The sequence below is a fragment of the Pongo pygmaeus genome, chromosome 2 (genome assembly GCF_028885625.2).
Source record: "Pongo pygmaeus isolate AG05252 chromosome 2, NHGRI_mPonPyg2-v2.0_pri, whole genome shotgun sequence".
Taxonomy (NCBI): Eukaryota; Metazoa; Chordata; class Mammalia; order Primates; family Hominidae; genus Pongo; species Pongo pygmaeus.
Window position 1 is genome coordinate 136,570,547 of NC_085930.1, and position 17,492 is coordinate 136,588,038.

The 17,492-nt window shown below is 34.7% G+C and overlaps 1 protein-coding gene across 50 annotated transcripts in view; it reads left to right on the top strand.

Annotated features, from left to right (window-relative positions):
- TBC1D5 (TBC1 domain family member 5) overlaps positions 1 to 17,492 on the top strand; it is a 599,895-nt gene that overhangs the window by 373,922 nt on the left and 208,481 nt on the right. For all 50 annotated transcript variants that reach the window (XM_054482838.2, XM_054482837.2, XM_063662139.1 and 47 more), the window contains one exon: positions 600 to 772. In XM_054482838.2, the coding sequence (XP_054338813.1) occupies positions 600 to 772 (173 nt within the window). The remainder of the gene's footprint in view (positions 1 to 599; positions 773 to 17,492) is intronic.

A 17,492-nucleotide genomic window follows, 5' to 3' on the forward strand; every position in this document is an offset into this window, starting at 1 on the left:
ATTCTAAAAGGGTTGTTGAAGGTAAAAGCTACTGTAAGCATATTTGGCAAACTATATTTTTGGAATAATAACCTTTTGTTCTTGGCAAGTTATGTGATGAAGTCATAGACATATATGAACATCAACATTTTGAGCAGAGTATTTGAACACATTTAAACACTGATCATTTCTTAATAGTGTTCATTTTGTATTTTACAACTGAGTCACGCTAGGTTAGAAACTCAGTGACTAAACTGTGAGGGTTATCAGTTCTTGATTTTACCTAATTGTATTGATATTACTGAGTCAGCTTTATAGAAGTGGCTTAGACAACACAAAGAAATTCATTTTATCAAGGAACATAATAGATGGGACTTTTGAACATTCATCTTAATTACCCTTATATATGAATGAATAATATATTCCTAAAAAGTATTTCTAGTGAATCCCTTTTTCATCTTCCTATTTTAATTATTTCATGGTGCTCTCACCTTTTTTTAAGAATGAGTAGTAGGCAGATAATAAGACTTCTTGTTTAAACTGTCATTGATAAAGAATGACATCCATATATTTATTAATTTCATATTTAAATAATACATGTTCAATTTTTCTGTTTTTAGGGGAAAGAAACACTGATGACTCCCATTCCCTTTGCTAGACCACAAGATTTAGGGCCAACAGTTGCTATTGTTACTAAAGTCAACCAGATCCAGGATCATCTACTGAAGAAGCATGATATTGAGCTTTACATGCACTTGAACAGACTAGAAATTGCACCACAGATATATGGGTTGTAAGTATTAAAGTTCTTTTATTTGTTTGCTTTTTGTTTTTTTGTGAGACAGAGTCTCAGTCTTTCACCCATGCCAGAGTGCAGTGGCATGATCTTGGCTCACTGCAAACTCTGCCCCCTGGGCTCAAGCGATCCTCCCACCTCAGCTTCCCAAGTAGCTGGTACCACAGACACGTGCCACCAAGCCCAGCTAAGTTTTTGTAGTTTTGGTAGACAGGGTTTCACCATGTTGGCCAGGCTCCCCTTGAACTCCTGAGCTTGCCTCTGCCTCCCAAAGTGCTGGGATTACAAATATGAGCCATTGCACCCAGCCTAAAGTTTAAATTCCAACTACATCTAATTATATAGTAGTTTCTAATGATATGTAAATTTCTATGTGCTCGGATCCTTAAAAGTAAAAATAACAACTGTTCCATCTCCATTTTATTTCACATCTCTTTTGTGTGCCTATGTGCGTGCTCAGTGCTTATCACTTTCCCTTATGTATGGTATCTCATCTAATACTCTCTGTAATACCAACCCTGTAAATTGGGTTATTACTCCTTTATTAGAGATGAAGAAGCTAAGGCTCAGATTTAGTTTACACATATTGCACAGTGAAATCGTAACTCAGAGCCATAATTATTTAGGATTGGCTACATGATTTGCAGAGCCCAGTGCAAAAGAAAGATGCAAGGCCCCTTTGAAAAAATTAGTAAGAATTTCAAGCTGGTAACAGCAGATCATTGAACCAAGCATTCCAAGAAGTTGTGTGAGTCATACATGCATGGAGCCAGCCCCAAATCCTAACAATACAATAAAATGTTCGTGTTCTTTCCATTATATCATGTGATCATCTTTTGTTCTACCCTCAGAGGTAGATTCCTGTAAGTAAGATAGATGCCTCTCAGGGACCATAATGACCATAATGTATTAATTTTCTTCAGCCACATAACTTCTGTAACATGTCATAGCAGGACAGGGAGATGGTCACTCCTTAGGGGTGCGTGTGCACGTGTGTGTGTGTGTGTGTGTGTATTTTTTCAGTGGCTTATAAGGTGTGTATGCAAATTTAAAAAAGCGATTTTAGTAAATGTGAATTATCTATGCAGTGCTGCAGACAAAAGGGTTCTTTATATTGAAATAGTAGAATATTTATATGTAGTGCTAGGCAGTTTCTTGGTAGATATTTTATGTAAAGCTTGATTCAACATTAGGTAGAACATGCAAAATTGAGGCATTTTTTTATTGAGGTGTACTTAGTAGATGCTCAATAAATGTGAATGCATTATTTGAATTGCAGAGAATCTCAAACAAGTCACCCAGAGCAGGGTCTGTTTATTTAACCCAGAAAAGAGAATAAATTAGTGTTTTGTTTATATTCTCATTTTATACAGAGTCTTTCATGAATAATAACTCTCACCTGTTTTTCTTCTCTGGAAGCCCTGAACTGTGACTGAAGAAGTCTGCTTTTCTGTTTTAACACTTCATGTTTTCCTTTTTCTTACTTTAGCTTGACCTCATCATTGAGAGCAGCTTCATTATTTCCACTGGAAATGAGAAAATTGTGTGTGACATGTGGTATTGGGCAGCAATGCAGGTTATTAATGAATTGCTATGTATATTTGAAAGTCTAACTGATACATTTGTGATTATAGACATAAAAATTTATTTGAAATAGCTAGTAACAAGGTCAGGAGTTAAATTTTATATTCCTCTCCACTGTGCAAATAATTGGTATATCCAAATACAAAAGCACATTTTACACCCTCAAAAATTGCTTGCTAAGATCCAGAAATTGTTTTTAAATATTGGGGAAAGAAGTTGATGTTGAACATGTTTATCATTTCTTTGAAATGCTTTATAATTTTTTGCCTTCTTGCCCAAACCAGTGCTCGATGTTGCAGTGGTGATGGCATGGGCTTGGGTGCAATAATTTATAACCAGAGTGTTTCTGTTTCCTTTTCAGATATTAGTTTCCTTCAGTTAGTTTCAGAGATTAGTTTCATCTTTATCATAATAATTTATAGAATTTCTTTGACATTTTGACCAGTACCTTCCCATTAAAATTCCATGATCCATGACATAATTACTCTTAATCTTTCCAACATTATCAGCAATACTGAAAATACCAGGTCTTGCTATAATCATAGCTACCTCATTTAGCTCATTATTTTTTAATAGAATCTCATCTGTATTATTTTTTAAAATATGTATTTTTTAATCTTTGAAGAATAGATCTCACGTCTCAACTGGCCTCTATTACGTTTTATAATGCAAGGATTTTATTTACCTATTTCACATATTAATTTGGTTTTGTTATTACTATTTATGGAGCACATGAAAGGCCAGAGTGCTTGAATTTTCTTATATCCCTAAGCTTTACTGCCATCTGTACTACCCATCTGTGTATTTTCTATTAATGACTATTAGAAACTTTGGGTCGAAAAACAGTGTAAGCCAGGCATGGTGGCACATGCCTGTAATCCCACCCTACTCGGGAGTCTGAGGCAGGAGGATCGCTTGACCCAGGAGTTCAAGTCCAGCCTGGGCAACATAGCAAGACCCCCATCTGTAATAATAACAATAATAATAATACAGCAGATAGAAGCATAGGCTCTGAAATGAAACAGCCTTTGTTTTTTCATCTGTGAAATGGAAATTAAAAATAATGGTACCTACTTCATAGGGTGCCTGTGAGAATTAAATCATAATATACAAAGAAAAATGTAGTACTCGGTATGTAGTATACATTTAATGTATGTTTTGACATGCCTTTATTATCATTATTTGTCATTACCATTACTTAATTAGAATGTCATGGCTATGTGAATATGATGTCCTGTGTGAATCATTAGTTAGCCCTTCCAACTCTGTCTTTGACTTTTTTTTTCTTTTCACTAAAGCCTATGTACTTCTCTTACCTGCAAACTTATAGTAGCCGTCTTTTAGACCACTGCTTTCTAAAGTGATGCTATAGAAGTTGGGAGTAAACTTTTAGAAATGATCATATAGTTTGGCAGAATAATTTTATGTTCTAGAATTTAGTATTATAGTTTTGTATCTCATGGAAATGAATTAAAATATCTTATTCTGTATCACACAAATATCTTAATCTAAGTAATTGCTGTGCTACTGTTTATTCCTTTTGGAAGAAAGTTGTTAATTTAGTTTCACATTCAGAATTAATACTTGAAAATATAGTCAGTGGTTTGAGTAAGTATCACCAAGGGACAGATGTAAAATAATCTCTTTTTAGTTAATGAAACTGCTTTCTCAGATTACATAATAATTCATAATCGTGTCATCTAAAGTGTGCTTTTGCATGCCAGATATTTTATAGAATTTTAATTTTCAAACAAAACAAATTTTTTTGTAAAGTAAAATGTTTCAAGAAAATTATAAATTACAGTAAAAATGAAAAATTTAAAAAGAATAAAAAATAAAAGTAAAATAGTAGAAATTATAGTAAAAATGTCAATAATGAATGAGCCAATGGCAAAATGTTATCATTACCAACAGCTTGTATGGAAAGAGGAGTAAATCACAAATATATATTTACATGGGGGAAAAGTGTTAGCAAGATTAAATTAAGCCCCATGTAGAGTCCAGATTTCTATTTTTAGTCAAAATTTTTAACAGTTGCATGGGACATCAAATACTTAAATCTAGTCTGTATTATGGTATATTTGTCACTAAATTTTGCGATTATTTTTAAAACCAGTTTTTCCAAGAGAATATATGTTAATATCTCCTGAGGTGGGAGATGTGCCCTGAGTATGTACACCTGCTGCATTTTGCTAATAGATGTACTTAACAAAATTAGAATTAACAAATAGTACAAAAATATTACTTGCACTAAAATTTGATAATCTCATTCTAAATTAGATAATCTTAGTATTATATAAATTGATGACATTTATCTTGACATGTGAATAAGTCCACATGAAATCTTGAATATTATATAACAGCTTGCTTATTTAATGCTGTTACTTATATATTTAACTGTATTATCTTCTGGATGATTAAAATTTTTTTGTTAGCAAATGTTAAATCAATTTACTACCTGTATTTTAGGTTAAATACAGTTAAATCTGCAATTAAATGTTCAACATCAGTGATTTTATAAAATAATATATCCTAAAGGTAATTTATACTATATTTTTCATTAATTTTATGAAAGTTCCTTCTGTTGCACATAGAATGAAGTTTCTCTTACTATAATTCAAATAAATAATTAACATCTTTTTTCTTTTTTTTTGAGAGGGTGTCTTGCTCTGTTGCCTAGGCTGGTGTGCAGTGGTGCAATCTTGGCTCACTGCAGCTTCTGCCTCCCGGGTTCAAGCAATTATCCTGCCTCAGCCTCCTGAGTAGCTAGGATTATAGACGCCCACCACCACACCTGGCTAATTTTTGTATTTTCAGTAGAGATGGGGTTTTACCACGTTGGACAGGCAGGTCTCAAACTCCCGACCTTGAGTGATCTGCCCGCCCGGGCTTGCCAGAGTGCTGGCATTACACGTGTGAGCCACTGCGCCCAGCCTAATTAACATATTGAGTTGTCTTTTGTTTGCCAATTATTGATTGGTATTGCACTTAAAAAAAATTAGGTTCTATAAACCTGTCAATACATACTGACCAATTTGCAAAGTAAAATATTGACTGCATCTGCAGAAGCCTCAGGAGCCGATGCGATCAAATGGAAGAAAGGGTATCAGCCCTGGAAGATGAAATGAATGAAATGAAGCGAGAAGGGAAGTTTAGAGAAAAAAGAATAAAAAGAAACGAGCAAAGCCTCCAAGAAATGTGGGACTATGTGAAAAGACCAAATCTACGTCTGATTGGTGTACCTGAAAGTGACGGGGAGAATGGAAACAAGTTGGAAAACACTCTGCAGGATATTATCCAGGAGAACTTCCCCAATCTAGCAAGGCAGGCCAACATTCAGATTCAGGAAATACAGAGAACGCCACAAAGATACTCCTCGAGAAGAGCAACTCCAAGACACATAATTGTCAGATTCACCAAAGTTGAAATGAAGGAAAAAATGTTAAGGGCAGCCAGAGAGAAAGGTCGGGTTACCATCAAAGGGAAGCCCATCAGACTCACAGCGGATCTCTCGGCAGAAACCCTACAAGCCAGAAGAGAGTGGGGGCCAATATTCAACATTCTTAAAGAAAAGAATTTTCAACCCAGAATTTCATATCCTGCCAAACTAAGCTTCATAAGTGAAGGAGAAATAAAATACTTTACAGACAAGCAAATGCTGAGAGATTTTGTCACCACCAGGCCTGCCCTAAAAGAGCTCCTGAAGGAAGCGCTAAACATGGAAAGGCACAACCGGTACCAGCCACTGCAAAATCATACTGAAATGTAAAGAATATCGAGACTAGGAAGAGACTGCATCAACTAACGAGCAAAATATCCAGCTAACATCATAATGACAGGATCAAATTCACACATAACAATATTAACTTTAAATGTAAATGGACTAAATGCTCCAATGAAAAGACACAGACTGGCAAACTGGATAAAGACTCAAGACCCATCAGTGTGCTGTATTCAGGAAACCCATCTCACGTGCAGAGACACACATAGGCTCAAAATAAAAGGATGGAGGAAGATCTACCAAGCAAATGGAAAACAAAAAAAGGCAGGGGTTGCAATCCTAGTCTCTGATAAAACAGACTTTAAACCAACAAAGATCAAAAGAGACAAAGAAGGCCGTTACATAATGGTAAAGGGATTAATTCAACAAGAAGAGCTAACTATCCTAAATATATATGCACCCAATACAGGAGCACCCAGATTCATAAAGCAAGTCCTGAGTGACCTACAAAGAGACTTAGACTCCCACACATTAATAATGGGAGACTTTAACACCCCACTATCAACATCAGACAGATCAACGAAACAGAAAGTCAACAAGGATACCCAGGAATTGAACTCAGCTCTGCACCAAGCAGACCTAATAGACATCTACAGAACTCTCCACCCCAAATCAACAGAATATACATTTTTTTCAGCACCACACCACACCTATTCCAAAATTGACCATATACTTGGAAGCAAAGCTCTCCTCAATAAATGTAAAAGAACAGAAATTGTAACAAACTGTCTCTCAGATCACAGTGCAATCAAGCTAGAACTCAGGATTAAGAATCTCACTCAAAACCGCTCAACTACGTGGAAACTGAACAACCTGCTCCTGAATGACTACTGGGTACATAACGAAATGAAGGCAGAAATAAAGATGTTCTTTGAAACCAACGAGAACCAAGACACAACATACCAGAATCTCTGGGATGCATTCAAAGCAGTGTGTAGAGGGAAATTTATAGCACTAAATGCCCACAAGAGAAAGCAGCAAAGATCCAAAATTGACACCCTAACATCACAATTAAAAGAACTAGAAAAGCAAGAGCAAACACATTCAAAAGCTAGCAGAAGGCAAGAAATAACTAAAATCAGAGCAGAACTGAAGGAAATAGAGACACAAAAAACCCTTCAAAAAATAAATGAATCCAGGAGCTGGTTTTTTGAAAGGATCAACAAAATTGATAGACCGCTAGCAAGATTAATAAAGAAAAAAAGAGAGAAGAATCAAATAGATGCAATAAAAAATGATAAAGGGGATATCACCACCGATCCCACAGAAATACAAACTACCATCAGAGAATATTACAAACACCTCTATGCAAATAAACTAGAAAATCTAGAAGAAATGGATAAATTCCTCAACACATACACCCTCCCAAGACTAAACCAGGAAGAAGTTGAATCTCTGAATAGACCAATAACAGGAGCTGAAATTGTGGCAATAATCAATAGCTTACCAACCAAAAAAAGTCCAGGTCCAGATGGATTCACAGCCAAATTCTACCAGAGGTACAAGGAGGAGCTGGTACCATTCCTTCTGAAACTATTCCAATCAATAGAAAAAGAGGGAATCCTCCCTAACTCATTTTATGAGGCCAGCATCATCCTGATACCAAAGCCTGGCAGAGACACAACCAAAAAAGAGAATTTTAGACCAATATCCTTGATGAACATTGATGCAAAAATCCTCAATAAAATATTGGCGAATCGAATCCAGCAGCACATCAAAAAGCTTATCCACCATGATCAAGTGGGCTTCATCCCTGGGATGCAAGGCTGGTTCAATATACGCAAATCAATAAATGTAATCCAGCATATAAACAGAACCAAAGACAAAAACCACATGATTATCTCAATAGATGCAGAAAAGGCCTTTGACAAAATTCAACAACCCTTCATGCTAAAAACTCTCAATAAATTAGGAATTGATGGGACGTATCTCAAAATAATAAGAGCTATTTATGACAAACCCACAGCCAATATCATACTGAATGGGCAAAAACTGGAAGCATTCCCTTTGAAAACTGGCACAAGACAGGGATGCCCTCTCTCACCACTTCTATTCAACATAGTGTTGGAAGTTCTGGCCAGGGCAATTAGGCAGGAGAAGGAAATCAAGGGTATTCAATTAGGAAAAGAGGAAGTCAAATTGTCCCTGTTTGCAGATGACATGATAGTATATCTAGAAAACCCCATTGTCTCAGCCCAAAATCTCCTTAAGCTGATAAGCAACTTCAGCAAAGTCTCAGGATACAAAATCAATGTGCAAAAATCACAAGCATTCTTATACATCAATAACAGACAAACAGAGAGCCAAATCATGAGTGAACTCCCATTCAGAATTGCTTCAAAGAGAATAAAATACCTAGGAATCCAACTTACAAGGGATGTGAAAGACCTCTTCAAGGAGAACTACAAACCACTGCTCAAGGAAATAAAAGAGGATACAAACAAATGGAAGAACATTCCATGCTCATGGGTAGGAAGAATCAATATCATGAAAATGGCCATCCTTCCCAAGGTAATTTACAGATTCAATGCCATCCCCATCAAGCTACCAATGACTTTCTTCACAGAATTGGAAAAAACTACTTTAAAGTTCATATGGAACCAAAAAAGAGCCCGCATCGCCAAGTCAATCCTAAGCCAAAAGAACAAAGCTGGAGGCATCACACTACCTGACTTCAAACTATACTACAAGGCTACAGTAACCAAAACAGCATGGTACTGGTACCAAAACAGAGATATAGATCAATGGAATAGAACAGAGCCGTCAGAAATAATGCCACATATCTACAAGTATCTGATCTTTGACAAACCTGACAAAAACAAGAAATGGGGAAAGGATTCCCTATTTAATAAATGGTGCTGGGAAAACTGGCTAGCCATATGTAGAAAGCTGAAACTGGATCCCTTCCTTACACCTTATACAAAAATCAATTCAAGATGGATTAAAGACTTAAATGTTAGACCTAAAACCATAAAAAGCCTAGAAGAAAACCTAGGCATTACCATTCAGGACATAGGCATGGGCAAGGACTTCATGTCTAAAACACCAAAAGCAATGGCAACAAAAGCCAAAATTGACAAATGGGATCTAATTAAACTCAAGAGCTTCTGCACAGCAAAAGAAACTACCATCAGAGTGAACAGGCAACCTACAAAATGGGAGAAAATTTTCGCAACCTACTCATCTGACAAAGGGCTAATATCCAGAATCTACAATGAACTCCAACAAATTTACAAGAAAAAAACAAACAACCCCATCAAAAAGTGGGCGAAGGACATGAACAGACACTTCTCAAAAGAAGACATTGATGCAGCCAAAAAACACATGAAAAAATGCTCACCATCACTGGCTATCAGAGAAATGCAAATCAAAACCACAATGAGATACCATCTCACACCAGTTAGAATGGCAATCACTAAAAAGTCAGGAAACAACAGGTGCTGGAGAGGATGTGGAGAAATAGGAACACTTTTACACTGTTGGTGGGACTGTAAACTAGTTCAACCATTGTGGAAGTCAGTGTGGCGATTCCTCAGGGATCTAGAACTAGAAATTCCATTCGACCCAGCCATCCCATTACTGGGTATATACCCAAAAGACTATAAATCATGCTGCTATAAAGACACATGCACACGTATGTTTATTGCGGCGTTATTCACAATAGCAAAGACTTGGAACCAACCCAAATGTCCAACAATGATAGACTGGATTAAGAAAATGTGGCACATATACACCATGGAATACTATGCAGCCATAAAAAATGATGAGTTCACGTCCTTTGTAGGGACATGGATGAAATTGGAAATCATCATTCTCAGTAAACTATCGCAAGAACAAAAAAACAAACACCGCATATTCTCACTCATAGGTGGGAATTGAACAATGAGAACACATGGACACAGGAAGGGGAACATCACACTCTGGGGACTGTTGTGGGGTTGGGGGAGGGGGGAGGGATAGCATTGGGAGATATACCTAATGCTAGATGACGAGTTGGTGGGTGCAGCGCACCAGCATGGCACATGTATACATATGTAACTTACCTGCACATTGCGCACATGTACCATAAAACCTAAAGTATAATAATAATAATAATAATAATAATAATAATAAAAAAATATTGACTGCATCATTTCCAGCTTTCCAAGGTAATTTTTTAAGAGTCATTTTTGAGGTATTTTTTAGTATGAGCATAAGAATGTCCTGAGATTTCATCACTTGGGGATTATTTTTGTGCAAAAGCATCTAAAATATTTGTGTTACAATTCTATCACTGATCACACATCATGTTGTGAGTTCAAAAAACTCTAAATTAGAGCAGATTCATATAGAGATTCAGTGCTACTACAACATTCTTTTATTATAAAGAGACTAAAATTCGAAGTTTAACAGTTTTAGTAGGCCAGAATAACTGTTTTATTATCACCTTTAAATGTATTGAATCTGTAAACTTTTTACTGTATTTTATACTTTGATATAAATAGAGTACATAATAGGCATCTGTGGGATATGCAATTAATGTCACTTTTGAGGAAAGACCCTCATAACACACTTGGGCTTTGGCACTGTTAAATTATGAGCTCTTTACAACACTCATGGGATAAATTCCATATCCCCCAAATGCTTATTATATATCTTCCATGTCTATTTTCTATTATCTGGATTAGCAGTTGTTTTACCGTGCAGTTTATTGTAATTTAATTGGGGAGATTCTTGGTTATTGATTACTAATCTGCCAAATTTTTGATATAATTTTAAAATATGTTATAGTATATTGGTTCTAACATATCATAGTATAATTATGTTGAATGCCAAGTTTTTTTTTAACCTATATTTGAAGTATAAACATATTGGTAAAAAAGTAACTGTCAGTCATCAGAAGTCAGTGTAATTATCCTAGTGTAATTAACCTAAAAAATTATATCTCTCAACAGTTTAAGAACTTCCTAAACACAGTTAACAATTGAGATATTCCTTTCTTTTCAATGAGCTTTATATTATACATTAAACATAATACATGAAATATGAAGGATTAGAAAGTGACGATCCAATGATAGCTTGCTTTCATACACTACTGAATGTTTTCCCAGTATTATTATTTTTCAGAAAGTAGGAGTTTTTCCCCTTCTACATGAACTATCATCACTGATTAAGAATTATGGGGAAGAATAATTAAATATTTGAAATAATGACTCATGATTTATTATATTTATTTCCTGAGGGCTAGGCATTGTGCTAAAGGCTTTATCCTTTTTTTGTTTGTTTGTTTGTTTGTGTTTTCTTTTTTTGTTTGAGAGGGGGGTCTTGCTCTGTCACCCGGGCTGGAGCGCAGCAGTGTGATCTCAGCTCACTGCAGCCTCCACCTCCCAGGCTCAAGGGATCCTCCCACCTCAGCCTCCCAAGTAGCTGGGACCACAGGCACCCGTCACCATGCCCAGCTAATTTTTTGTATTTTTGGTAAAGACAAGGTTTCACTATGTTGCCCAGGTTGATCTCAAACTCGTAAGCTCAGGTGATCTGCCTGCCTTGGCCTCCCAAAGTGCTGAGATTACAGGTGTGAGCCACCACACCTGGCCAAAAGGCTTTATCTTATTTAACCTAATAACACATAGAAATAGGTACTGTTATTATCCCCATTTTGTTGATGAGGAAATGAAGGATTGTAAAGCCTTATTTAGATTAAACAGTTACCAAGAAGCTGAGCCAGGCTTTGAACTCTTGGGCTAATATTCACAGTTTAATTTGACTAGGACTAGAAGTGTGGTAGAAAGCTGAGGCACCTGAAGGTTTTATGTGTCACATTGGACCATGAGCCAAATTCAGCTTCACCAGATATCAAAGACCCAGCCTAGGTACAAGGCCCAGAATCTGAGGAGTCTTGTTAGTACTGATTAGAAACCAGCCTAATAAGGAAGGAATAGAAAATCAAGGCCACTGGAGTGCCTAAGGTCCACAGCCATGCCCCAAATCAGGAATAAATGAGCTCCAGATCTTTCACATAGGATGTGTCCCCAGCAAATGTATAGCTAAAATAATAAGCCATAGCCTAAAGGCTTAAATTTCCTTGTCGAAGTCCAATTCTGGCCTTATTTAAGTCAGACTACTGGATAAAAAATCAAGGAAGCTTGGGGATGGGGATCTGCTACTTTAATCTTAAACTTGACCTACAAAAAAAGAGTTAATTGATGAAGTGGGAGAAACAACCTTTACTGACAAAGTGACCATGTATTTTAGCACAGTCAAAAGCCAAGAAGGAAAAGTGCTGAGTTATGCATGCACTTGCTTAGGAAGGGTACCATCCACATGCCTTTCTAGATAAAAATATGCTTTTCCCACTGAGAGGTGAACAAAAATCAATAATTCAAGCAAGAGGAAAACAAGTGTAAGAGGACTACTGGAAAGCAACATAACCAGTAAGATATGATTAAGTCTAAATAACTGAAAGCAATTGTCAGAAATAATCATGTCAATAGCAGTGAAAATAATTTAAATCATTATTTGCATCTTAAGTCTACTTAATTCTAGTGAATAATTTAAAGGGGAAAGGAAGTATAGAAGTTTACATAATTCATCAGTACACATGAAATAAATATATTATTGATGTTTCTAATCACTAAGTAAATGTTTTAAAAAATGCTCATAAAAGATGTTTATGCAATAGGATTGTGACGATTAAATGAGAAAAATCATGTAGAGTACAATACCTGGCACATTGTAAGCACTCAATCATTGTTCCTTGTTACTAATTTTTATGTTCTCAGTGCAAAATTCCTGGCTATTAATAAGACTCATAATAAGAAGTAGCAATAAGAAGAATAACAGAAGAAAGTAACAAGATTATTTACAAAGGAAACATAAAAGATGATGACAAAGCTATCAAACGTTAGTTATGGTACTATACATAAATACTTTAAACTTACCTAATAAAAGGCAAAAGTTATTGACTGGCTTTATAGACAATATCCAACTATATGCTTCTTAGAAGTGGCAGCTAAAATAAATTGACATAGCTTGGTAAAAGGATTACAGGGACAGCAACTGTAATATCAAGATAATATACTTCAAAGAAAAGCATTGAAAGAAACAGAGAATAGCCTTGTATATTCATAAAACATTCAGTTCTTCATAGACATATAATCACCTTGAATTTTGGCGTGTAAAATCCATGACAGCAAGGAGTTTGTCTGTCTTATTCATTAATATATCTCAAATGCCTCCCTAAACTGAACCTGGCATGTGGTAAACACTCAGCAAATAATTTTTGAGTACATGAGAAGATGGATGAATGGGAAGGAAAGAAAAAAGAAGGAAAGATCACAAACCAGTAATACAAGGATCTGATTATTCAAAATATGATATGGTGAAAATTTTGTTGCTATTTTAAGGAACATTAAGTAATAAGAATGAAACAATTACAACTGTAAATAATTAGTAGAAAACATACATGAATAGCCTGTCTTCCAATAACAATAGATTTTGTAAGAATATCAGTGAGGACATTCTAGAGGGTAAGCTGGAAATTTGACTACATCAAAATTTCAGTCCGGGGCGGGGGTGGTGGTGCTGCTTGATTCTTGTATTGTTCTTTGCTCGATTAAACTCTGTTAAATTAAAAAAAAAAAAATAGTCCAATAAAATTCAATGCAAATTTTTCCTTATGATTTTTAAATTGGTTTAAAAAATTTAACATACATAAAGAAATAATATGAAGAATAAAATACTAATTTTTATTTTTTATATACAGAGTCCTAAATTTGGTAAGAAATCACTAATCCATTACGTAGAACAGTAAAATGAAACAACAAATCATAAGGAAAAATTAACAATGGCCAGTACACATAGTGAAAACTTTCAGCTATTCAAACATTTAAAGAAACAGAAATTAGGTGGCTCATGCTTATAATCGCAGCGCTTTGAGAGGTTGTGGCAGGAAGATATCTTGAGGCCAGGAGTTTGAGATCAGGCTGGGCAAGGTAGTGAGACCCTTGTCTCTACCCAAAAAATAAAAAAAGAAAGAAAGAAAAAGGAAAGAGAAGAAAGAAAAAATTAGCCAGGTATGGTGGTGCACACCTGTAGTCCCAGAGACTTGGGAGTAGACCCTGTCTCTGAAAAATAAAAAAATTTAAAAAAAAAGGAAAGAAATATACAAATTAAATAGCATAATATAATTTTCATTTAGATTGATAAAGATTAGAGAAAATTGTGCTCAATGTTGATATAATCATTTAGGAGGCAATTGGGAGGGTAAGTCAGAAATCTGACCAATTGGATTCTTTGACTCATAATTTTACTTTTAAGCATATAAACATATTAAATGCATCAGTAGAATAAAAGTCCATGTATAGATATATTTATCACAGTGTTTTTTATGACATGAAATGAGAAATAATACATTTCCAATAATAAGGTAAATAAAAACAGGGGAAATATTATGCCAAGAACATGGAAAAAGAAAAGTAAAATAAACTCGAAAGCAGAAGGCAGGAAATAATAAATATGAGTTAAAACTAATATAATTGAAAACAATAACAGAAAATAAATGAAATGAGTTGTTTCTTTGAAAAGGTCAATTAAATTGACAGACACTAGCAAGACTAACAGAAGAAAAGGGAGAAAGGAAATGAATATGGCTATAAAAGGGCATGGAAAGGATCCTTATGGTAATGGAACATATCATGGTAGTGACATTGGACTATAGTTTTGCAGGATGTTACCATTGGGGAAAACTACTGGGTACTGAGGAGCTCTTTGTATTATTTCTTACAACTGTATGTGAATGTACAATTATCTCAAAATAAATAGTTTAATTAAAATAATGTCAGAGCCTTGCACAGTGGCTCATGTGTGTAATTCCAGCACTTTGGGAGGCCAAGGCGGGCAGATCACTTGAGGCCAAGAGTTCAAGACAAGTCTGGCCAACATGCTGAAACCCCATCTCTACTAAACATACAAAACTTAGTCATATAAGGTGGCACATGCCTGTAATCTCAACTACTTGGGAGGCTGAGGCACGAGAACCTCTTAAACCCAGGAGGTGGAGGTTGCAGTGTGCCAAGATGGTGCCACTGCACTCCAGCCTGGATGACAGAGTGAGACTCAAAAAAAAAAAAAAAAAAAAAAAAAAAAGTCAGTCTACATGTCTTACATCTTTTGCCCTTTTTGAATAAATTGGGGCTATTTTCTTAGTATTAAGTTTTGACAGTTCTTTATTCTGGATACAAGTCCATTGTCACATTTGAGATTTGCATTTGCAAATGTCCCCCAATCTGAAACTTGTCATTTCATTTCTCGTGTCTTTCATAGAGCAAACACTTAATTTTGTTGAAACCTAATTTATCAACTTTTTCTTTTATGGAGATTGTTTTTTGTGTCACATATAAGAACTCTGCCCAGTCCAAGTCATACACATTATGTTTTGTGTTTCATAGCTTTATATATTATATTTAGGTCTGTGATTTATTTTGGCTTAATTTTTATGTAAGGTAAAAGGTATTGGTCAACTTTTTTTCTTTTTTAAATATGAATATCCAATTATTTCAGAACCATTTGTGGAAAGACCACCCTTTCTCCATTGAATTGCCTTTACACCTTTGTTGAAGATCAGTTAGTTTTATCTGGCTACAATTTTATCAATAAAATTGATCTTTTCAAAGAACCAGTTTTAGGTTTGATTAATTTTATCTCCCTTTCTCTTTTTCTTTCTTTCTATTTTTAGTGTCATTAGTTGCAGCTCTTATCCTTTTACTTACGTTGGGTTTATTTTCCTCTTCTCTTTCAAGTTGTTGAAGGTAGGAGGTCAGATTATTGACTTTAGACCTTTCTTCTTTTTAAGTATGTTTTTATTGCTATAAGTTACTTCCTGAGCACTGGTTTAGTTGCATTCCTAAAATTTGGGTTGCTATATTTTTATTTTTCTTCAGCTCAAGATATTTTAAATTTTTCTTTAAGGCTTCCTTTTTGTACCATGGGTTATTTGTGTTGCTTAATTTCCAAATATTGGGGAATTATTCAGATATCTTGTAAAAATTTATTAAATTCCATTATGATCCAAAAACATGATTTTGTATGATTTTTAAGCCTGTTTTTAGCCCTAAATATAGTAGAGCTTGGTGAATATTTCTTGTGCACATGAAATGATTGTTTATTCTACTATCGTTGAATGGAATGTTCTATAAATGTCAGGTCAAATTGGTTGATTATGTTGGTTAGGTCTTCCATATTTTTGCTCTTTGTCTGTCTGCTTGTTCTGTCTCCAGCTATAATTATAAATTTTTAAATTTCTAAATCTAAATCTACTTTAAAATGACCGGACATGTGGGATTAATAATGGAACATACAGTATTCTTACCCAATGCAAATGGCACAGTTAAAAAAAAAAAATTAGGCAACTCAGCTTTTGCTTTCATGTTTTTGTTTACTGGTACTTTTCACACACAGGAAACAGCATTCCAATCACGTGAATAGTTACATAGAGACTTGATTGTGAAACTTTTAAATATAATGGACATATGAGGTTTGAGAAACCAGTGATTTGCAATATGGTCTTGATATACTGTACCTAAAGGACTATTACATATATATTTGGAAATGTAATTTTAAACATAGACCAGGATGTCTCTTTTTGCTCCTTCCAAAAATCCTGGCCACAGTTTGAAATTTCTTTCGATTAAATGACTTCTTTCACTGGTGTTTTGGAACCTAGTAAATATATGGGATTAATGAAAACAACCAAAAAACAAATGATGTCATATTTATTCAACATATTTGAGTAGTTTTAATACTTCCAAAATATTTACCTTCTAATGAGAAGTATTTTCAATGAGTTTTTAAATACTTCTAAAATATATAACAGAGAAGAAATTTTAATCATAATTTTAACTCTACAACTAAGACTTTATTTTTAAATTTGTATTTATTTATTAGAACAGTTTATTAAGATTACTATGCATAATATATTTCTAAATTTTTGTAAATATGTCACTAAATTCATAGTTTTAAAAATATATTTCTAAATAAGAATCGAGGTGATTGAAACAAAAAATAATGCTAGATACCTGAGAAATACTGATGCGCTGAAAAATGATAGGCCAAAATAGTTCATGATAGAACATACCTTCACCTCAGCTATATTTGCCATTCTAGGTATATATATATATATAAAGGTAGTAAAAATCCTTTCTTTTGGTTGTATATCTTAAACAACACAACCCTTTGCCAATCCCGGTCTTTAAGTCACTAACCGGACTTAATCAACTTCAGGTTATATGAACATTCTCTAAAGAAAGCCTGATAAAACTGTGACTTTACTGTGATTCTTTGAACATAAGTATACAGGAAAAACAAATATTTAAT